Source organism: Trichomycterus rosablanca, chromosome 8 (genome assembly GCF_030014385.1).
Source record: "Trichomycterus rosablanca isolate fTriRos1 chromosome 8, fTriRos1.hap1, whole genome shotgun sequence".
Lineage (NCBI taxonomy): Eukaryota > Metazoa > Chordata > Actinopteri > Siluriformes > Trichomycteridae > Trichomycterus > Trichomycterus rosablanca.
The window spans coordinates 5,278,602-5,302,311 of NC_085995.1; the positions used below are offsets into that span (position 1 = coordinate 5,278,602).

The 23,710-nt window shown below is 38.9% G+C and overlaps 2 protein-coding genes across 2 annotated transcripts; one reads left to right on the top strand and one right to left on the bottom strand.

The window, feature by feature from the left end:
• loxl3a (lysyl oxidase-like 3a) lies at positions 1-16,960 on the top strand. The gene is made up of 14 exons (XM_063000401.1): positions 1-90; positions 1,454-1,736; positions 2,861-3,024; positions 4,291-4,496; positions 9,284-9,488; positions 9,908-10,088; positions 11,245-11,396; positions 11,606-11,776; positions 12,079-12,238; positions 12,825-13,068; positions 13,666-13,781; positions 14,028-14,164; positions 16,146-16,257; positions 16,490-16,960. Exons 2-14 carry the CDS (start codon positions 1,457-1,459, stop codon positions 16,561-16,563), a joined length of 2,202 nt encoding a protein of 733 aa, XP_062856471.1. The 5' UTR covers positions 1-90; positions 1,454-1,456; the 3' UTR covers positions 16,564-16,960.
• A 1,843-nt stretch (positions 16,961-18,803) lies between these two features.
• On the bottom strand, positions 18,804-23,595 carry tubb4b (tubulin, beta 4B class IVb). Its single transcript, XM_063000402.1, has 4 exons — positions 23,477-23,595; positions 21,444-21,552; positions 20,209-20,319; positions 18,804-20,060 (listed from the first exon to the last, which is right to left on the bottom strand). Exons 1-4 carry the CDS (start codon positions 23,531-23,533, stop codon positions 19,000-19,002), a joined length of 1,338 nt encoding a protein of 445 aa, XP_062856472.1. The 5' UTR covers positions 23,534-23,595; the 3' UTR covers positions 18,804-18,999.
• Between the last annotated feature and the right edge of the window lie 115 nt (positions 23,596-23,710).

Genomic DNA, 23,710 nt, shown 5'->3' on the forward strand with positions numbered 1-23,710 from the left:
CAGTCATGAACATAGTCTGCTCAGAGAGTCCACAAAAAGCTGCTTTGGGGTTATTATAACTGGCTGGGGTGACGCCGTACCTAAACCTGGGTAAGATAAAATACTTACTTTTCTATACACTATTTCTATCCAACCATATGAAAAACTAGGAGAAGCAGATTTAGTAACTAAATTCATGATTAAACCACATAAAATCTCCTCTAAAGGGGGTCAATTCCCAATGCAGCTAGAACTGCATTTAATATAAGATTTACAAAGAACAGCTTCATATAATACAGTTCAATCAGTGACTTTTGAATTATTTTTCTTGATTCTGCTAAAACCAACTAGAATTTAACATTTGCAAGATATTGTAGCTGCAGAAACACAGGTTATGATCTGAATTTCTGCATGAATTATGCATTACTAAAGTCTGAAGCCTTGTTTTGCAGGACAGTGAAAGTTTAATTACATATACAGAACATTCCAGTGACTCTTTGAGTAAGAACCCTCTGTATTATTTTAAAGTAAAATAATTTTGAACAATTAAAATGTATCTACAGTTTAATGTCTGTGGTGTTACCTGATGATAAATGCACATTTAAAATACCAGCAGTTAAAAAACTTTTCCTGGTTAACAGAGGTCATGGACCATGGTAAGGAAGGACCCGCCAAATTTGAAAGTGCCTGGTAGTTAACGTCTCGTGTATCTTTGTATACATGTATGTTGTTATAATTCAAGAATCATCCAAATAATTACTTTTAGCTTTTTAAATAAAGATTTGATGTTTCTACATACCTAATGGGAAACTAAGATACTATTTGGCTGAACTGTGTAACTGAAAACATTGTGGCAGCAATGTTACCAACAAACTTTCTACTATACCAGCTGTTACAGATGTGGATAAATCAAACTACCACTGCCATGGCATTTTGGGGCATCTTCTGAATCATGGTCTTTCACTATCAAGTTGTAGGCTTAGTCACAGGACCCTATACAAAACACAGCAAGGTCTGGGTTGTGCATGCAATACTATCAAAAACCTGGCAACCCTCTGAGTAGCTTATATTCACTGGGTCCAAATGTAGGTAATAGCAATGTATCACAAATTAATAGCAGTTCAATATTTGGAAATGGATTAACAGAATGTTGTGCCAATTTTGTCAAAACAAGGCCTAATTCTTTATCAGTGTTTTATGTTATCCCAAAGAGCAGTGGTAGCTCAGGAATTAAGGTACTGGAGTGGGTTGACCAACCACCACAAAGTTGCCATTGTTGGGCCCCTGAGCAAGGCCCTTAATCCTTAATTGCTTGCATTGTATTTGGTCACAATTGTACACCAGTTTGGATAAAAGCATCCGCTATATGCCATACATGTAAATGTATACAAACTGCTCAAACCAGGTCTTTAAAACTTAAAGCAATTCTTTAAAACTTAAAAATGCTCACTCTTTCCCACTCTTTTTGACACAGACCATGGTGAGACTTTGGGATTTAGTGGTGCTACTGGGTACTGTCTGGCTTCCATCCTCTTTGTGTCAGACTGTCTCCCCTCAAGCTGGCAAGCTAAAGTTTCGTCTGGCCGGTTACCCACGCAAACACAACGAGGGCCGGGTGGAGATCTTTTATAACGGAGATTGGGGCACAATCTGTGATGACGACTTCACTCTGACGAATGCCCATGTGCTCTGTCGCCACCTAGGATTTGTGGAGGCTCTAAGCTGGTCACATAGTGCCAAGTATGGAGCAGGCACAGGTTGGTATAACAGATTGTGATTATGAAATGAGGATTCAGTGTTAGTAGTTGTGTATTTTTTGCCTCATAAGTGCTTTGAATTCTGTCCAATTTAATGAATGTGTACCAATTTGGAGCATGAAGGCCATGTTAGGTCCAAGACTTATTTGGCTTAGTTACATTTTGGATTTGTTAGTTTGAGAAAAACTGATTTCTCATAGGTTGAAATGCCTGAGGATGGTGTGCTGACATCATTTTTATTTAGATTACTGATGTTTTGATCATTTTAATCAATGTTTTTGGTTAAAGGGGTCATTTAAATAAATCTCCAACAGCTGACAGTTAATGTTTAAATTTAGTGCTGTGCTTTTGATATCACACACACAAACACATCAGTATATTGCAGAAAGAGCTGACGCTGTGCTAGAATCTGGTGTGCATGCAGTAGTTAAGCACATCATGTTACCATCAACACAGCTGGTAGCTAATTGGTTAATGTAATTAGAAGATCCCTGGTTCAAGACCCATTGCTGCCAGGTTGCCACTGTTTGGCCTGTGATCAAGGCCATTAACCCATAAATCCTTATAGTAAATGGGTTGCAATTGTAAGTTGCTTTGGATAGTGTCTGCTTATTGCCACAGCAAAAACCTTATAAATTTATACTACACTAGAAATCTGTATAATGTGCTCTCAAGAAACAGAGACTCAACCATCAACCTAAAGTGTTTTACTTATGGCCCCATTCTGTCTATTCAAGCTATTGGCAAACATCACTCCCATCAACAGAGAACTCAGGAAATAAATGTTTTGTACAAAAGACCAATGTTAGTTATGTTTTTTTATTTATCCAGGCTGTTAACAATAGTACAATTGTAGACATATTAAAAGTTAAAATCCTAACAGTGTCAAAGACATCTGGAACTGCAGCACAATTAGATCTGCTCATAAAAGGCATAACCCTTTCTGGATGCTGTACTTGAGAGGCCAGAAGAGAAGAGATTCTGCTAGCATACTAATAATGTTAAATAATGACACATTTAAGCAGCAAATCTTAATTGAAAATCTTATGCTAGTGGTTTACTGACTCTGATTTTGATTACATCCAGGTTGAGTTTATCTTTATCCCAGATGCCTGTTTTTTTAGGTAAAATCTGGCTGGATAACGTGATATGCAGAGGTTCAGAAAACAGCATTGAGAAGTGTGTATCTCGAGGATGGGGGAACAGTGATTGCACTCACGATGAGGATGCAGGGATTGTCTGTAAAGATGAGAGGCTGCCTGGGTTTTTGGATGTCAACATCATTGAAGTAAGCAAATCATGGTAGAAAGAGGGATTTTCTTTGTAAACATGCATAATTTAGTGGTATAATGCCAGTAGATTCAGTGGTCAGAAATAAATGTACCACATTGGTAAAACAGACAATGAATGTATGAATGAACCTGGGCTTATATGAAAGCACTGAAGTAATAAAGCATGTGACACTTCAAATCATTCTAAGAAGACACAAATTTTTAAATCCAGTAAAATCATAAACATAACAGATTATTTTATTACAACTATTTTTCATATCACTTTGACTTTTCTATTTGGAAAAAAAGCATTTCGAGGGAAATTTTAGCAGTCATTCATGGACTATAAGGTACAGCCAATTTTCTTTCTATGCTCTCACAATCTCTCAATCTATTTTCTCTTCTCAGTAAACATCTACAGAATAAGTTCCCAGAATTGATTTGTGTACAGAGAGAGTGCTGTTTTCTTTTTCCAGCTGTTGAAGAGAATTTAGCTTCACAAGAAGTGGTGGGCTTATGATCCGCCTGCCTGTGTGTTGACCTCATATCAGGCACACACAGTGTGTGTGTGTGTGTGTGTGTGTGTGTGTTGGAGGGGCGGTACACAGAGTGAGAGAGTCCATACCACCATTCTTATTTTCTCCTTTCAACGAATGCCAATCTTACACATTGGAAAAGCATAATTTCAATCTGATCATTTTTTGTTTTGAGAGAGACACACTAAACTCTCCAGATCATCCTAGCGCAGTCACCACAACCAGACAATAAATGATGTACTGCCAATCCCCTCCCATACAGATTTGTCTGTCAATATCACAGCTGACATTTAAACTCTTAGTGGGCTAGCATTAGACCGAGGTGCACACGAGTGCCCACATCTGGAATTCTTCTATGTATTTATAGCTGGTCTGATTCGAATCATTGAAATTCAAAGAATGCTATGACATACTGTTATAAGCAAATAGAAGGTCTTACATAATCCATGCTTATAAACAAGGTAACGTGTGCATTTCCCCATATTGAACATAGTGTTCATTTGAATTACATTAGTGTCCTTAAAAATATGCTCTTTGACTCCTATTTCTGAATAAAGGTCACATTTTTATTTAGTTCTTCTAACTAATATAAGATGACATCCAGACAGTAGAAGTCAGCAATAACAAACTTATTCCCTCTTTCAGACGTGACCAACTCTGGTTATGGAGCGCTGACCAGGCCAGTGAGTTTAGTTTTACTTAAACATTCTGATTCTATGGGCTCTGTAACAAAACCACATGTTTCAGATGCAGGTGGATACGAACAGGATGCAGGAGATTCGTTTCCGCTCCAGTAATGCTCGACTGCCTGTTACTGAAGGTGTGGTGGAGGTGAAATTTAAGGAAGGATGGGCTCATATCTGCAACATTAACTGGACCAGCAAAAACTCTCGAGTGGTCTGTGGCATGATGGGATTCCCCTCAGAGAGGACAATCGAGAGAAAGACACACAGGTAGATGATCTGGGTTTATATGCAATCACTGAAGGAAGATGCTGTTTTTACACAACAGTACTGAAAACTAAGAAACAAAGACCTAAGGAAAACTGTAAAACTTGGAAAGCAGTGTAACAGGGCAATGACGAGGACTCCACACCAAACTGATTCTGGACCCAAGTGCAGTGTCTGAACAGAATAAAAAACATCAGATAGGGGGTTCGAAACAAATGCGGACGTACTACTAAATACATTAGTCTGCTGGGTGCCAAACAAAAGAGAATAGCGGTTCAAGTTCCGTAAGTGCTGTGTACTGAACAAAGACAGCTCTGCATTATTTGGCAGAATAAAAACAATTGAGACCAGCAACCATCTAATGCTGATCTGTTCTGTTTTTCTGCAAGCTGGTTTATTAATTTATAAAGAAGTTTCACAATATCCTCCATGAGACTGCCTGTCCTGCTTTCTCTTTTGGTTGTAAAATTGTAGTCCACATGAGAGAGCAGACATTCATGTACAGTGTATCACAAAAGTGAGTACACCCCTCACATTTCTGCAAATATTTTATTATATCTTTTCATGGGACAACACTATAGAACTAACACTTGGATATAACTTAGAGTAGTCAGTGTACAACTTGTATAGCAGTGTAGATTTACTGTCTTCTGAAAATAACTCAACACACAGCCATTAATGTCTAAATGGCTGGCAACATAAGTGAGTACACCCCACAGTGAACATGTCCAAATTGTGCCCAAAGTGTCAATATTTTGTGTGACCACCATTATTATCCAGCACTGCCTTAACCCTCCTGGGCATGGAATTCACCAGAGCTGCACAGGTTGCTACTGGAATCCTCTTCCACTCCTCCATGATGACATCACGGAGCTGGTGGATGTTAGACACCTTGAACTCCTCCACCTTCCACTTGAGGATGCGCCACAGGTGCTCAATTGGGTTTAGTCCATCACCTTTACATTCAGTTTCCTCAGCAAGGCAGTTGTCATCTTGGAGGTTGTGTTTGGGGTCGTTATCCTGTTGGAAAACTGCCATGAGGCCCAGTTTTGGAAGGGAGGGGATCATGCTCTGTTTCAGAATGTCACAGTACATGTTGGAATTCATGTTTCCCTCAATGAACCGCAGCTCCCCAGTGCCAGCAACACTCATGCAGCCCAAGACCATGATGCTACCACCACCATGCTTGACTGTAGGCAAGATACAGTTGTCTTGGTACTTCTCACCAGGGCGCCGCCACACATGCTGGACACCATCTGAGCCAAACAAGTTTATCGTGGTCTCGTCAGACCACAGGGCATTCCAGTAATCCATGTTCTTGGACTGCTTGTCTTCAGCAAACTGTTTGCGGGCTTTCTTGTGCGTCAGTTTCCTTCTGGGATGACGACCATGCAGACCGAGTTGATGCAGTGTGCGGCGTATGGTCTGAGCACTGACAGGCTGACCTCCCACGTCTTCAACCTCTGCAGCAATGCTGGCAGCACTCATGTGTCTATTTTTTAAAGCCAACCTCTGGATATGACGCCGAACACGTGGACTCAACTTCTTTGGTCGACCCTGGCGAAGCCTGTTCCGAGTGGAACCTGTCCTGGAAAACCGCTGTATGACCTTGGCCACCATGCTGTAGCTCAGTTTCAGGGTGTTGGCAATCTTCTTATAGCCCAGGCCATCTTTGTGGACAGCAACAATTCTATTTCTCACATCCTCAGAGAGTTCTTTGCCATGAGGTGCCATGTTGAATATCCAGTGGCCAGTATGAGAGAATTGTACCCAAAACACTAAATTTAACAGCCCTGCTCCCCATTTACACCTGGGACCTTGACACATGACACCAGGGAGGGACAGCGACACATTTGGGCACAATTTGGACATGTTCACTGTGGGGTGTACTCACTTATGTTGCCAGCTATTTAGACATTAATGGCTGTGTATTGAGTTATTTTCAGAAGACAGTAAATCTACACTGCTATACAAGCTGTACACTGACTACTCTAAGTTATATCCAAGTTTCATGTCTATAGTGTTGTTCCATGAAAAGATATAATGAAATATTTGCAGAAATGTGAGGGGTGTACTCACTTTTGTGATACACTGTAGATTCACAGCAGATGGTGGAATGTAAGCAGTAAGAACACTGCCTGACAGACTGTGAGTGATACAACATGTGAGCATGAGTGTGGGTGAGAGAGTCAGACTGAGAGAGACTGACTGCACATAAAAAAGCAGAAGAAAAATAACTGAGCCAAGAAGAGATGGATGGAATCCATGAAAGGCTGAACTTATTGAGACTATTAGGTTCAAGAACCACATTACAAATAATTCATTCAAAAAATGTAAACAGACTTAACCTCAGTTAAAACAGCATTTTATCCATTGATCTTATCCAAATCTTCTACACAATAAAGTCTGTTGATGCATGCTCAATAATCCAGGTACACAAATCCACAAAGTTGAATCAGTTCATCTGGACACAAGTTTGTTGTAGAGATACTGTACGTTTCGTCACTCAATCCGAATGACTTCTTCAGTCTGAGCTGGTGTTGAATACCCCAACCTTATATGCAGTTGATTTGCATAACGACTGATCACTGCCCATTGCATAACAATGGAACTGGTGATCAGGACCATATGAAATTCACAATGACCATTAATTACAATGGTCATGTGTGTCTTTCACACATGATTGGGGTAAAGCTCCAATTACGGCGTTGTATGATGGTGAGAGATGTACTCTCAGGCCCCCTCCCCGGTTTTTTACACAATAAAGTGTGCAAAAAGTCAAGGAGTCCGACTACTTTCTGAATCCAATGCACACACACGGAGTGTGTTGTTTTGTTTTTTAGTGAAACAATAAGATGCCAGTAGGTAATGACGTTCAGGTGGCGCAGCAGTAAATGACTCTAGCCCACTGCCGCTCCAGCATTCAAATCCCCACTGGTGCTTTCAGCTGGTTGAACGTCTACATATAAACATGATTAGGTATGTCTAAAGCATGACTGAGGATTGGCATCCTAGCCAGAGTGTGTTACTGCATTGCACCCAGTGATTCTGGGAAAGCTGTACCCACCACTGGAAAAACATGAAAATGAATTTTAAAAATTACCCCAGTAAATATAAACAGGATTTTAAAAAGTATGAACTGTACTTTTGCTCTCAGAATTGACATTAAGGTTTTTTAATCCCAACAATCCCAACAGTACTGCTTTACCTGATAAACTAATACCAGCACAACACCATACCATTACCATGTTTGTGTTGTTGCAGTCTTGAGAGTGGTCCACCACCCCAATATTGCGTAGTATTCACATTTTTCCTAACATTTTAAGAATAGTTTTTAAGTGGAAAATATTTTCCTTTAGTGCTGTTCTTCTAATGTGCCCCTGGAATCTCTTTGTCAGTAATGTGCTAAAATGTTAGAAATGTAACAAATGTGTTAGGTTGAGACGTCCTTCTGACCTGGAAATGTTGTAATATACTGATGCACCGTTCATAAGCTGTGGATTCTACACTGACTTAAACTGCACCTGTCCTCATTAATCAAATAAATACTTGTAATAACTATATATAAATTATATAACGATGTCCCAATTTCACGTATTTGATGCAAACTAACTCTCTGCAAGCAAGGAAGTGGTGAATGCAGCTCGCTTTATGAAAATAAGTGTTCTGTATTCATGAGCATGGTCTGTGCCACGTTATTTAACATCACACAAGGTGCAATAAATGTTAAAAGAAGTCAGTATCATCCCTTACACCAACACTTGGTATTAAATATGGTGGCTTCAGGAATTTATATTAGATCTTATACTGAGCTAAAAGCTAAAACTAGAATTGGTAGTTGAGTGGATTAGGTTCCTTTTCCAGTCCAATCTCCTAATGTATGTTTTATCTATTAAGGCTGATGATAGTGACAAACTCAACATTACTCATGAACATAAACATCAGGCCCATTTAAGTATGTTGCTGCAACGGCTATAAATGTTTTCATATTTTGCCTTGTTAGCCTATTTAGCAAAAGCATTTTAGCATTATATCAGCATTGGGCACTGACCAATATTTAGAGCTCTGTTATAAACTAGTGTAAAAAAGCTTCCGTTATTGCTTATAGTATTGTCATAATTAATTCATTAATACATATTAATAAAACAGCACATGAACTACACAAAAAATTAAACACATTATGTACAACATAATTTTATTTATTGTAATGAAATTTTTTTAACATCTTTATTATCTGTGTGAAAAAATACATATACGTATCGCTGCTAAGCAGAATAACAAATAAATCCTTCAGCACGTCGAGCATGAGATGTTTTGTCATTACGAGAAAGTATGTCATAAAAACTACATATGTTCTGTCTTGGGTGGCACAGTGACACAGTGGGTAGTGCTGTCGCCTCACAGCAAGAAGTCGTTGTTGATTTTACAACATACTTTCTCGTAATAATGAGGTACTTTTTCAGTATTGTAACATCCTATAAATTACATGCTGAAGGGTTTATTTTTCACTATGCATGGCAGCAATACACCACCATAGAAAATTAACCTGATTTAAAATTAGAAGACATGTTTAATTCCTGTAAAGGAGGTTTAGCTGAATCTGCTTTAAAAAATGAATTGAAATCAGAACAACTCTTTATTTGAGGCCTCATCACAGCATCTCCTTCAGACCTTAACAAGGCCACACCAAAACATCAAATCTATTACTTTTGAGCCATTTAATGAATGTAAGCATGTATGTATTTAAATGAAATTGTTGATTCACTTATCCATTTCTTTTTTATTGACAGTCACAACAGTGTGTATAGAATCCAGTCTGTCACCTGCAGTGGGAATGAAGTTCATCTCTCAGCCTGTTCTGTGGAGTTCAGTCAGAACACTAGCGCCCCCTGTCCTGGTGGAGGTCCTGTTGCAGTGAGCTGTGTACCAGGACCTCAGTTCACTAGAGATCACAAGCACAGGGGCAAGCAGCACAGAAGCAAGCTCAAGCTTAAAGTAAGGACAATTCTGATGGGAATTGAAAGTAAATATTAAGAGCTTTTCTGGAAACCCTAAAATATATTTATGAAATCTGTGCTGTAAGGGTGGAATTATTTACTAATATTATGGACAAACCTCAGTTTCAGAAAAGTTGGAACAATATGTGAAATCTACCCAAAACTGAAAGTGGTGATGTTTTACCTTATAATCTTATTTATTGTTTTTCATAAATATAAGCTAATTCTACACTAATGTTTTGAACTAAACATCTACATGCTAAGGCTTTTTTGTAAGAATCCACCACTGGCTGATGTACAGACTTAAAAAAGCCGTCTGTTAGTCTGCAGTTCTCTTTAGCCATCAGTTGCATTATGTGGCAGGCAGAGGCTGCCAGGGTGCACAGTGAAATTAAGCACTTTTTTTTTCTGTGCCAGTCTACAGTGCGTCTGAAGGGTGGTGCAAAGGTGGGTGAAGGCCGGGTGGAGGTACTGAAGGGGACTGAGTGGGGAACTGTGTGTGATGATCGCTGGAACCTGAATTCAGCAAGTGTGGTGTGCAGACAGTTGGGCTTTGGTACTGCTAAAGAGGCTCTGACTGGAGCACACATAGGGCAAGGTGGGTCACACACAAAACTGTAGCTAATATAGGCTAGCTTACGGAAAAAAATACATTTAAAATGAATGTTCAAATTATTATCTCTGTTTGGAACGTTTGCTTATAAAATGGGCAAACGTATGTGGAGAATCATCTTATGTATTGAGTTTAAGTGTTTCAGCCACACCTATCACTAACAGGTGTATAAAATTTAGTATAAATGTAATAAATATAAATGTTTTTGACTTGGGAGATGCCTGTTTATGTATAAAATAAGGTCCATAAAAACATGGTTTCATAAGTTCAGCATCACCCCACTGCTGCGTTCTCTTCACTGGCTTCCTGTAGCTGCACGCATTCAGTTTAAAACACTGATGCTCGCCTACAAAGCCAAAAATTAAGCAGCCCCAAGTTACCTTTGAGGTCTAATCAAACCCCGCTCTGTATCACGCAACCTCCGAGCCACTAGTCTCGCTCGACTTGATCCTCCACCCAGGACTCAAGGAAGACGAGCATCAAGGCTCTTCTCTGTACTTGCACCCAAGTGGTGGAACGAGCTTTCCTTGTCTGTTCGAACATCTGAGTCGCTTGCTGTCTTTAAAAAACGATGAAAAACCTTCATCACATCTTTACTAAACTATTAAGCTGACTTGTTCTTACTACTAACACCCTTATTTCTTGTCCAAAAAAGATTAAACTAACTTTGGTTCTAACAGGGTTTTAGCAGATTTGTATTCTTGGACTGTTGTCTACTTAAACTAGAGTAAGTTAATGTTCACTATGGAAGCACTTCTGTATGTCGCCCTGGATAAGAGCATCTGCTAAAGCATTGGTGCTGCACAGATTTCTGATTCCACCCCAATAAACACATTTGGAATTGAAAAGAAGATTGATTATGAGCTGGTCCATCTTGCCCAACATCAGTGCCTGACCTCACGAAACTGTATTGACTAAATTGGCACAAATTCCCACTAACACACTCCACACAAAATTTGAAGTATAATGAAATGTCAGTCAAACTTATGGTCAGGTGTTCACATTCCTTTGGCTATAGAATGAACCTAAAATAAGATAAGATCCTTTTATTATACTATTATTGTGCACAATCTGTAACTGCAATGTCTTGATGTATTGTGCTAATGCATGTCTTAAAAATGTAATAATATAATGTTCCTAGGCATGGGTCCCATCTACATGAATGAGGTACAGTGTCGTGGGGATGAGAAGAGCTTGTGGGACTGTCCTCATAACAACATAACCAAGAAGTGCAAACACATGGAAGACGCTGCTGTCAAGTGCAACATCCCTTACATGGGTCATGAAAAAATGGTCAGACAATCGCTTCTTCTAGAGGATTACCTACTGCTACAGGATTACCTACTGCTACAGGATTAGGGTTTTTTCTTTGTAGACACAATAGATTTCCACAAAAGCAATATTCTCAGAGAAACAGCAAACTAAAAAACGATGGAGTAGTTCTTTGGTGTGATCGTTTGTAATCGACACTGTTGCGACTCTTCTTTGTGTGTTTCTAACAGATCCGTCTCACTGGTGGACGTACAAATCTAGAGGGAAGGGTAGAAATTCAGGCTACGAATGGCAGTGCTTTAAAGGAGTGGGGCCTGATCTGCGGGGATGACTGGACTTCTCGAGAGGCCATGGTGGTATGCAGACAGCTGGGATTGGGATATGCCAGCAGTGGCCTGAGAGTAAGAATTTCTAGAATGTCCATAATATGATTAGGATACTAAACTACTGTTTAGGCAGAAATGTTAAACAATTACCTTAAACAGCCAATCATTGGAAAGTATTAGCTAATTTAATAAGGGCACTTCTTGTATTAATCAATATCCAGTTTTACCAAATTTTGCAGATGCAACCTTTTTTGCGTGTAGCTAAAATTCCTAAACTCATCATAAGAGGTGTCCACATACTTTTGACCATGTAGTGTATAATAGATAATCCACGTTTAACCTGTATTGTGGTGTAATTAATGTTCTTTGTTGCTAAGGAAACGTGGTACTGGGACAGCAGTAATGTGACTGAGATGATAATGAGTGGAGTGAAGTGTCGTGGAGATGAAATGACTCTAAATGACTGCCAGCACCATCAGGTTGTCAGCTGCAGGAGGGCAGGAGCTGAGTTTGCTGCTGGAGTCATCTGCTCAGACAGTGAGTGAAACGCATTCATTAATTATGGGCCGTATAGAGAATTGCCCACCTATATCTGTAAATAAAGTGGGAAAGTATCAGTTATTTACATCTAGATTTCTTCTGGACACCTGCATAACATTTATTCTTGAATTCAGATTCTATTATTACTGCATGCCAAGGTTCCCAAGGTTGCCAGGTTTTTCATGTGTGAGGGTCTTCAGGCATAAGGTTCGTAGTCTCAGTAAAGAAAAGAAGTAAATGCAAAAATAGTGCAGTAATTAACAAAAAATAGAACAGAATTGTTTTTTTTTTTTTTAAACTATCATACATTGTGGCTGTATGTGTCTTGAGAAAACCCTGAATTGAATGTGCAACCAGTGTGTAACTAATCAAAGAGGCACTAAGTGCAAATTCACGTTTGGAATCTGAACATTGATCAATGCAGCTCTGCTAATAAATTCTGCCTTATGCAAAGGGACACTATATATTACAATCAATTAGTTGGTATTATTACTTTTCACAATTAGAGCTTTACTTAAGACACTTAATGACTGTTGCTGTTGCTATTATCCCATGACTATTTTTCCTCTCCTACAATCTCCAGTGGTATCAGACCTGGTGCTAAATGCTCCTCTGGTGGAGTACAGTGTTTACATCGAGGACCGACCACTGCATTTGCTGTACTGTGCAGCGGAGGAGAACTGCCTCTCCAAATCTGCAGCCAGAGCCAATTGGCCTTACGGGCAACGACGCCTGCTCCGCTTCTCATCAGAGATCCACAATGTAGGCCGGGCCGACTTCCGTCCCCGCTTGAGTCGTCACTCCTGGGTGTGGCATGAATGCCACAGGTAAATCATGGTGTTTACTTCTTTGTTAGAGACCAGTGCCAGGCCAATGGGCAGAGGCACCACAATATGCTGCCATTAGTACAACTTCCCAACATACCTAGAGGTTTATACATTGCACAGTACATATGCATGTTTTTTATTAGGTGTTTAGATCACATTTAATGATGCATCATCGACACAAATAGGACTGACATGCTTATGGAAGCATGTAAACAGACTGGGGTATACGATGCTTTTTATTGTGTTACAGTCACCAAAGACAGCAGCATTGTCTGCACTGTAGTGCTGGTGTGAGCCTGGTGTGTGCTGCAAATCATGAAACATACAGCGGCCATAACCCAGAAACATAACTTTTTACTCCGGGGTTTCAGTGTTCCACATACAGTGCTGAATTCGACCATGATCATCATCTGTGTAAACTAGATTTAAGCTTAGATCTAGATATTGTACTTTGTACCCATTGAAATTCATCTACTGTGACCAGGCATTAAAATGATTTGCACTATACATGTCGATGTTTGTGAAGGCGGTAATTAATCCTCCTCAGTTATTTCCCCTGCAACGTTCACTAAAACTGTGTGTGGTTCCCTCTCCCAGGCACTATCACAGCATGGATATTTTTACCCACTATGACCTGCTGGATCTCAATGGCACAAAAGTGGCAGATGGTCACAAAGCCAGCTTCTGCCTGGAGGATACAGACTGCCATGAAGGTAAGGCAGAATTTAGGATTATGGTTTGGTTGATATGCAGAGCTCCAGGCTGCACACCTGGGCTTAATTTGCATTTTATTAGGGAATAGTAATGGTAGGGCTGTGAGAACCTGAGCTGCATGCACAAAAAAGATGGAGGATGAAAAACAACTTCATGCTCTTGCTGTCATCAGCTGACTATTTTCACTGTTTTACTGTATGTGTACATATACGAAAAACAAATAAAAAATTAACCATTGACTGCAGGTGTTTCAAAACAATATGAGTGTGCCAACTTCGGTGAGCAGGGCATCACGATCGGCTGCTGGGACACGTACAGGCATGATATTGACTGCCAGTGGATTGACATTACAGACGTTCAACCGGGAAACTACATTCTGCAGGTACAAACAGAATGTTGTACATTCTATCATATTTTATTATAATACTTAATTACATGGCCAAAAGCATGAGGATACCTGACCATGAGCTTGTTAAACAAATAACTTATCAGCCTCCACTTCTCTTAGAAGTCTTTTGACGTGATTTTGGAGTGTGTCTGTGAGTTAGATCAGGAATCAACGTTTTAATTCATCCCAGTGGTATTCAGTTGGGTTGAGTTCAGTTCTGTGCAAGTCACTTTATAGACCTTTTACAAGGGCACAGTCATGCTAAAACAAAAAGGGCCTTTCTTAAAGTGTTTCATAATTGACTATGTCCACCTATTAACAATAGGTGTGGATGATACTTAAACTTAATAATTAATTTAAATAATTAATTACTTAGGAGGGACCACATTGTCAGGTTCAGGCTTCAAATGCAATAAGTACATGTAGAAAGGCTGCTCTCTAGTGGTAGACACATACTATTGCACTGACATAAACAAACCAATCCATAGATCCTGTGAAGGGAAAATGTGTAATGTATAAGTTATTGATCGATATATCAGGAGTGCAGACAGCTGCAGGTGCTTTTATAACCAGAATGGTTGAAACCTTGTTATTATACCAAGTATATCACATGCTTGAGAAACAGTGGCTGTAAAGTTGTCTAGTTTACAATCCCTGACTGTCACAATATAGACACACAGTCCAGCCCTTCAGTTCTTCTTACTCTATAATCGTTTTACGTGGGTGCTCTTACTCTTAAACCACTAATGTTTTAAGATTATAAAGCTATGGTAAAAATAGAGATTAAAACTATTAAAACCAAAAGCTGTTTTCCAAGACTTAAGCAACATACAGCCGAAACTGGTCTCTTAGAAAGTAATAAAAAAAATAGTAAATAAATCATAAATCATACTGAAGTAAGTCAGCCACCCTGCCTGTTAGTTATGCTTGTAGTAACTGACAATACCAGTTACCTTTAAGGACAGACGCTATCACGCTAACTAAGCTAAGCTAACTGGCAACACTGGCTAACAATGTGATAAATGCAATTTTAAACAAATTGACTGACTGTAACTTGTTAAATTGTATATTAATTACTAGAATAACAAATCAAGCGGTTCCAAATATGGTACAACAAACAGCAGATACTTTACTATAAGCTATAACAAGTTAGCTAGGTGAACACTAAGCTAATGTTGATAACCCGTGTCAGCTTTTGTATATTCTGTCTCTTTTCACATGTTTACTTTCATTAAAAAGTTTGTTTATTAGGATTTTAACGTCATGTTTTACACTTTGGTTACATTCATGACAGAAACGGTAGTTATTCGTTACACAAGAGTCATCAGTTCACAAGTCTATTATCGTCTATTATCATGGACAATTTTGTATCTCCAATTCACCTAATTTGCCTGTTTTTGGACTGTGGGAGGAAGCCGGAGGAAACCTGCGCAGACATGGGGAGAACATGCAAACTCAACACAGAAAGGACCCGGACTGCCCCACCTGGGAATCGAACCCAGGACCTTTTTGCTGTGAGGTGACAGTGCTACCCACTTAGCCACCTTGCTGCCCTCATTAAAAGGCATTATTCATTGTGATAAATATGGCCAGATCATTCAAAACCCTTTCTTAAATAAATCAGCATAATTATCATTCTGCTAGATGTAAGTAACCATCATTTCCCCCCAAACTATGTAAACCACCTAAAGAGTATGTGGGGAAAAAAAGTACACAAATTAAATTTCAAATTAAGTTTCATGAATAGTTTCTCTGCAACAGCCAACACATGGTCACTTTTCATCTTACCATTATTTTCTGTAGATAAGAAGGTCCTCTTTTATATAAGCTTATTAATAATAATAGTTATGAGTTTCTTTTATTTCTCAAAAGATTCATTTGATTTGTCACATCAACAGAAAACCCTTTTAAGTTTGCAGAGCAGTGGAAAGCAGTTGTTTTGCTTGTTTAAATGAATGGGTTTGGTGTTTCACAGGTTGTTATAAATCCTAACTTTGAGGTTGCTGAAAGTGACTTTACCAATAACGCCATGCGCTGCAACTGTAAATATGAAGGCAATCGAATCTGGTTGCATAACTGCCATTTAGGTAAGCATGCTTACTCATTACTAACCCTATCCTTAAAGAACTAGTGTCTAGACATTTGGACATCACAAACATAACATCACATACTTAACAAAATATTCTTCCAAATGTATGTAATTTGATTTCTTACATTATTTTTTTTGTTAAAGGTTATCAGAAATATGTTTACTTAAAAAAAAGTGATTCAGTTGTATTATAAACCCAAATATTTACTAGATTTATTTTCTGTTCCTAGGTGATTCCTACAGTGCAGAAGCAGAGAAGCTATTTGAAGTTTATCCTGGTCAGCTCAATAATCAGATCTCATAACAGCAGCTACCAATTCATGCAACCGATTTTAGACACCTCATTTATGAGCCAGTAAAGATTTATAGTGTGTTATTGTTTTTGAGTTTTATTATCCTCAAAATTTTTATCAGGGACATCTCCATAGCTTTTCATTTATTGTATTGTATTATTGTATTGCCACTTGGAGCTGGTAAAGAACTATAAAAGGGTTTATATTAGTCCTTTGCCAATTTAAAAGAAAACAAGAAATAGCTAAAGGTAGCATACAAGTTAACGCATCCTCATCCCCATCATGAGCCATACCAAATGAATTTTTTACTGGGGGAATATTAATGACCCCTTTCTACCTAAATCAAGTTAAGAAAGTATATTGAGCAGTTATAATGAATGTCTAATAAAGTTTTAGTGTTTTCAACAATAGTGTTTGTAATTTTATCGATCTGCTGTGATTAAACAGTTCAAACTTGTTTTTACAAATTGATTTTGTTGGTCATACCACAAGTATAATTATATTTATTAATATTTAACATTAAGGTGATTGATAACCTCAAAACACTTGCAAAACTAAATTTCTGTTCAGAATGGTCCAATGACTCAAAACACAACCCATTCAGAACCTGAAATCTCACTTTTCAAAAGGATAAAATGTATTACAGAGGAAGGGCTGTCTTGCTACCTGTTTCCAGTATTTTGTTTAGCTTGTAAATTTTTCCACCCCTGGGCACAAAATCAACACAGTTTTCTTTAACCTGCTGTTTCAGGCTTGTTTTCCAGCACTGTTTGTTCTGCCAATAGAAGGGAAGGGAAGAAAAAAAGCTGTAGGTGCACACTGGACCACAGTTTAATCAAACTACTGGTTGTTTAACCTTTAATTAACTAAAAGGCAGAAATATACATACATTCATCAGGGGTCATCATCCACTCTCAAATAAAGTAGTCTATCCACCTGGAGGTGAAGTTGGAACAGATTTTCAGAACCCCGGAGCCGTGTGGTATTGAAACTACATGCTGCACAAAACAGGCTGATTGAAATTGATATTAAATACAACAGCCGGCAAACAAGCTGATTGAAGGTAATTGCCACCCAGCTGTCACCATCAACTGATGAGCCCAGGAAAAGTTTTTGTGGAGGTTACAAGAGTTTTATTAGTTTCTGTATTTTATGTGTACACTTATATCCTACAGTTTTTGTTCTTCAGTGTTCTCCTACTGCACAAGACACTGAGTTTAAATGGACATACTAATCCAAGATATACTGTGTACCAGGGTGTCTCAGCTCCAGGCCTGGAATCCCACTATCAAGAAAGGCTTCAGATTTTCACTTCTCCTGAAACACTTTAGGTAGACTTAGCATGAGAGCTAGCAGTCATGGTCTTTGACTGACCAAAGGAAATCCTGTTGATTATTATTCCTGTACAAAACATGGAAACTTAGCAAACCATTACATACCGGAAGTTCACGGGTGGGGTTTGGCATGAGCAGTATTCCTATTACAGCATCTCAAATGAACATTTTTCTCCAGAGACAAACCTGATCACCATTATTTTGGCTAATGGCCATCATACACAACCACAACTAATGCTGAAATTGTTTTGCTTAATGCCATAAAGCAGGGCCACAAGTTAAATAAATGACTTCAATTACAAAAATAGGATATCCTCCATACCTCATTTTTGAAACTCATGGATTAAAAAGCCAGATCCTAATAGGAACAACCAGGACCTGTAAACATTTTGTGCACAATAACATTTAAGGTCAGTTAAATGCTTTAACATTTTCCACAGTGCAGTAGGAGCTCCATCAGGGACTGGACTAATAAAGTTACTAATTCAAGGCCCAACACCAAGTTGTCACTATTGGGCCCTAGCAGTTTGAGGTAAACCATGAATTGGGAACATGGGACCTTCAATCCAGATCAACATCTCCAGTATCAACAAGCTCAAGAAACTAAGTGAACTTTGAATTTGTGTGATAATGTAGTTGAAACTTAATTAAAAACTGGAATTTAATACTGAATTCAATGTGTTAAATTTATATTTTTAAGACCAATCACCTCACTGTACATTGAAAACATGGATTCCAATTAATGTGCACATCATGCCATGTGATTTACCCCAACTGGGTACATTACTGGGAAAAAGCTTGAGATTTACCACCCCTCAAGGACAGAGGACATAACATTTTTAAACAATTAAATTGTAAGTGTAACTGAATACCTCAGTTTTAAAAGTGGAGAAACAAACTTGACACCAACAAAGTCAAACACGAGTTTACATTTAATAACAGCAAGTTATAATTAAATGCAAACAAATTAGTTTAACAGATGCCATCAGTAACTGCATATTTTATTTGGCTTACTAAGGTACAACTTTAGAATGACTGGACAAACAGTAAGAAAGTGACAAAGAAAAGTAGTGAACGGAAAAACATGGAAAAAAAACCAAACAATTGACATATTTAAGCCAGCTCCTCATCCGCTTCATCCTCAAACTCTCCTTCCTCTTCGGCGGTGGCTTCCTGGTACTGCTGATACTCAGACACCAGGTCATTCATGTTGCTTTCAGCCTCTGTGAACTCCATCTCATCCATACCCTCCCCTGTGTACCAGTGAAGGAAGGCCTTGCGCCTGAACATGGCCGTGAACTGCTCAGAGATGCGTTTGAACAGCTCCTGGATGGCAGTGCTGTTGCCAATAAAGGTAGCTGCCATCTTGAGGCCACGTGGTGGGATGTCACAGACGGCTGTTTTAACATTGTTGGGGATCCACTCAACAAAGTAACTGCTGTTCTTGTTCTGCACATTGAGCATCTGCTCATCAACCTCCTTCATGGACATGCGACCACGGAACACGGCAGCCACTGTCAGGTAGCGGCCATGGCGTGGGTCACAGGCAGCCATCATGTTCTTGGCATCGAACATCTGTTGTGTTAACTCTGGCACAGAGAGAGCACGGTACTGCTGGCTGCCTCTGCTGGTTAGGGGGGCAAAGCCGGGCATGAAAAAGTGCAGACGAGGGAAGGGCACCATGTTTACAGCCAGTTTGCGCAGGTCAGCATTGAGCTGGCCAGGGAACCTCAGACACGTTGTGACTCCACTCATGGTGGCTGAAACAAGGTGATTGAGGTCACCATAGGTTGGTGTTGTGAGCTTAAGGGTGCGGAAGCAGATGTCATACAGAGCTTCATTGTCAATGCAGTAAGTCTCGTCTGTGTTTTCTACCAGTTGGTGGACAGACAGGGTAGCGTTATAGGGCTCTACCACCGTATCTGAGACCTTAGGTGAGGGGACTACACTAAAGGTGTTCATAATACGGTCAGGGTACTCTTCACGGATCTTGCTAATAAGCAGTGTGCCCATGCCTGAGCCAGTACCACCACCCAGCGAGTGGGTGAGCTGAAATCCCTGCAGGCAGTCGCAGCTCTCAGCCTCCTTACGAACCACATCCAGGACTGAGTCCACCAGCTCAGCACCTTCAGTGTAGTGTCCCTTTGCCCAGTTGTTACCGGCACCACTCTGACCTGTGAAGAGAAAGCCTTAGCTCATCGCATGCAAAGCATGAAAATTCTAATCAAGCCGAAACTAGAACGGATTTACATAAATTTGCTAAGATCAGACATCCTATCTGTGACTTCATGGTAAAAAAACAAGTTTATCTTTTTTTATTACCAAAAACAAAGTTGTCTGGTCTGAAGATCTGTCCAAAAGGTCCAGACCTTACTGAGTCCATGGTGCCCGGCTCCAAGTCCACCAGCACAGCACGGGGGACATATTTGCCACCTGATAAGAAATGAACAGGGAAAAAAATCAGTTCCTTCTACAAAGTATGAAGGGGGGAAAACTACATTTAAGCTCTAAATACAAGCAAATCCAGCTTAAATATTAATATGCAGCTTTAAAATACAAACCATTATAATAATAATTATTTTTTTTTTTTTAAATAAGGAACCCCCTAAGCTTTTTAGACAACCCATTCAGACTGATTCAAGTCCTTAACATGTTCATTTGGGCTGGTGGCAGCATGGAAAGAACATGTTTTTAGTCCTGAATTGGCACTGCTAAGAGAAACAATGACACTTTTATACTGTTATACATTTAACTGAAAAGATTATGTTTTAGGCGTTTTTACTATAATGAACGTGTAAGTTTGATAAGAAAGTGTTTGTACTTTCTCAAATTTATACTGTTGTAATTTTTTTCTTTATAGTGTGTATTTGATTTACAATGCTACTGGGACTCTATTGATCCAGAAGGAAATTAAAGTATCTATCTAGATTTAGTCTTGACTAAACAATCTGGTAATAAGTTTGCAATTCTCACAAATGGAAGATCTGGAAACAATTTTTAGTTGGAGATGAGCAGCCATCCCTAACAGCTTATTGCATTACATACATCCCTTGATAGTTTTGTTTGTTTATTTGGTTTTTCTAACGCCTTGTTTACTCGAGTTATTTCAAGGCAAGACCGGTTATTTGGGGCAGGAATTTATTGCGTTCATAAAAAAGTCCTCAAGTTTGTATTGTAAGAAAGTTTATGATCATGTTTTCATTGTTTCTGGTAAAGATATTGCTTATGGAGTCAGTAGTTTTTTCTCTGTTATATTTAACATATTCTATGAAAATGTGTTTTATAGTAATGACGGCTTGACATAGGTTGCATACAAGGGGCTCCTCTCTTCTTATCAAATATGAATGTGTGAATTGGGTGTGTCCGATACGGCATCTTGTGTAAGGTTTGTTCTGTCCGTTTTTCCAGAAATGTTGTTTGATGAGTCGTTATATCAGGACAGATTTAATGCAGTTTATTATCCTTGATACAGCTAAACATACATTACACCTTATAATTACTATATATAACTTCTTAAAAAGGACAGAATAGGAGCATTGATACAGGCTACGGCTTACCCGAGGCTTCATTGTAGTAGACATTAATTCTGTCCAGCTGAAGATCACTGTCGCCATGGTAACTGCCTGTAGGGTCAATCCCATGCTCGTCACTGATCACTTCCCAGAACTGAGAACAAAAAGCAACTTACTGTCTTAGATGCTAAAATCATACAAATTACCTACTTCGACACATTTTCCACCTTTAAATCTTAAATAATGATGTAATTCTGGACAAAGATCACAGCTACTTCAAGAATGAAAGTGCACGTCCTTCACACAGAAGTCCGATTACAAATTTACTGTACACAAACATTACTGCTTCTCAAAACAAAGGTATGACTCAAATGATCTGACATATGATACGAGTAATACATTTATCCCTGAACATACATAAATATAGAATGCCTTTGTCATATATACATATACAGATGTACAATACAACAAAATTCTTCACATATCCCAGCCTGGTTGAAAGCTGGGGTCAGAGTGTAGGTAGGGTGAGCCATTGTACACCACCCCTGAAGCAGAGAGGGTTAAGGGCCTTGCTCAAGGGTCCAACAGTGGCTGCATGGTACAGCTTGGATTCGAAATCTCAACCTTTGAGTTGATAGCCCAAAGCCACACCCATACAGTTACCACCGTCCCTATAAATACATTTAAAAAAAGATGTTGAAAGGTGTTCAACCTACTACATTGCTATTAATATACATAATTAACCTATATAAAATGTTACCTATACTGCGGTAGAAGATTTTGAACTAATTCAAGTCAGTTCAAGAAATGATGGTGGTGTACGGAACACCGTGAACTAATTCTCCATGGACAAAACCCTGAATAGTAATATAGGTAATGTCAGGGCACTTCGAAGAGAAATCATTGTCGTGATTTTTACATGATTTATAAGCTAATTAATTAGTATGATGCTTTAATTAGCAAATGGTTTACAAAATAAACGTGACTCGTGGTGTACGGAACACCGTGAACTAAATCTCTATGGACATAACCGTGCAAATTCGTATAGGTAATGTCAGGGTACTACAAAGAGAAATTATTGTCGGGATTTTTACATGATTTATAAGATAATTACTAATTAATATGACGCTTCAATGAGCAAACTGTTTAAAAAAACAAAAAAACAGTGAATCGTGGTGTACGGAACACCGTGAACTAATTCTCCATGGACAAAACCCTGAATAGTAATATAGGTAATGTCAGGGTACTTCGAAGATAAACATGATCTATAAGCTAATTAATTAGTATGACGCTTTAATTAGCAAATGGTTTTAAAAATAATCGTGACTCGTGGTGTACGGAACACCGTGAACTAATTCTCTACGGACATAACCCTGCAAATTCGTAAAGGTAATGTCAGGGTACTACAAAGAGAAATTATTGTCGGGATTTTTACATTTATAAGATAATTATTAATTAATATGTTAATGAGCAAACGTTTTAAAAAAATCGTGACTCGTGGTGTGCGGAACACCGTGAAGTTATTCGCTATGGACAAGATGGAGTCTGTCGAGTCACTGAGGCCATTTTACACGTCTGGTAAAATGTATAAAAAGGTTATTGAAATGAGTTCTTATTCGACGAGTAAAAGCGCTATGTTTAGTTTCCGAAGTCTTATATAAAATAGTGAATATCCTCGGGTGTTAACGGTTCTAAACTGAGCGCGCTTTCCTGAGCTAAACCAGATTTAACCGGCCATGTTTTACCGGCCAACACCCTTCAGCAGCTGCAGCGTTTGAGCATGACTTCACTCGTTACCAACCGCTGCTAGGAATGAAATACAGGCTTTATACAGAGCTTCATGTGCTCATATAACTACAGGTTAATCTACGATAATTAAATAACCGACTTGTGGATTTGTATCCGATTACAGTCACTGATACTAACCTTCTATGGATGTTATTTTGATAAATAATTAATAATAAAAAGATGCTGACCACTCAGTGAACGTTAAATTACACCGAGGCCCTGTGGACGTTGACTCAAAGAACCGTTCTCTAAAAAAAATTTACAAAAAACAAAACAAATACATTTCCTACCTTGGCACCAATTTGGTTGCCGCACTGTCCAGCTTGCAGATGAACAATCTCCCTCATTGTGAGCGCAGTAAAACTATTAACTTACACGTAACGAAACAACTCGCTGCTCTGCGCAGTAACAATGACACGAAAATCCGAGAAGAACCTGAATTTATTTAGTCCGTTCGACCTCCTAAACAACGCTATTGGCTGCCTAATGACTAACGCCCGCCTCCTCGTTATTTCAATTGGATA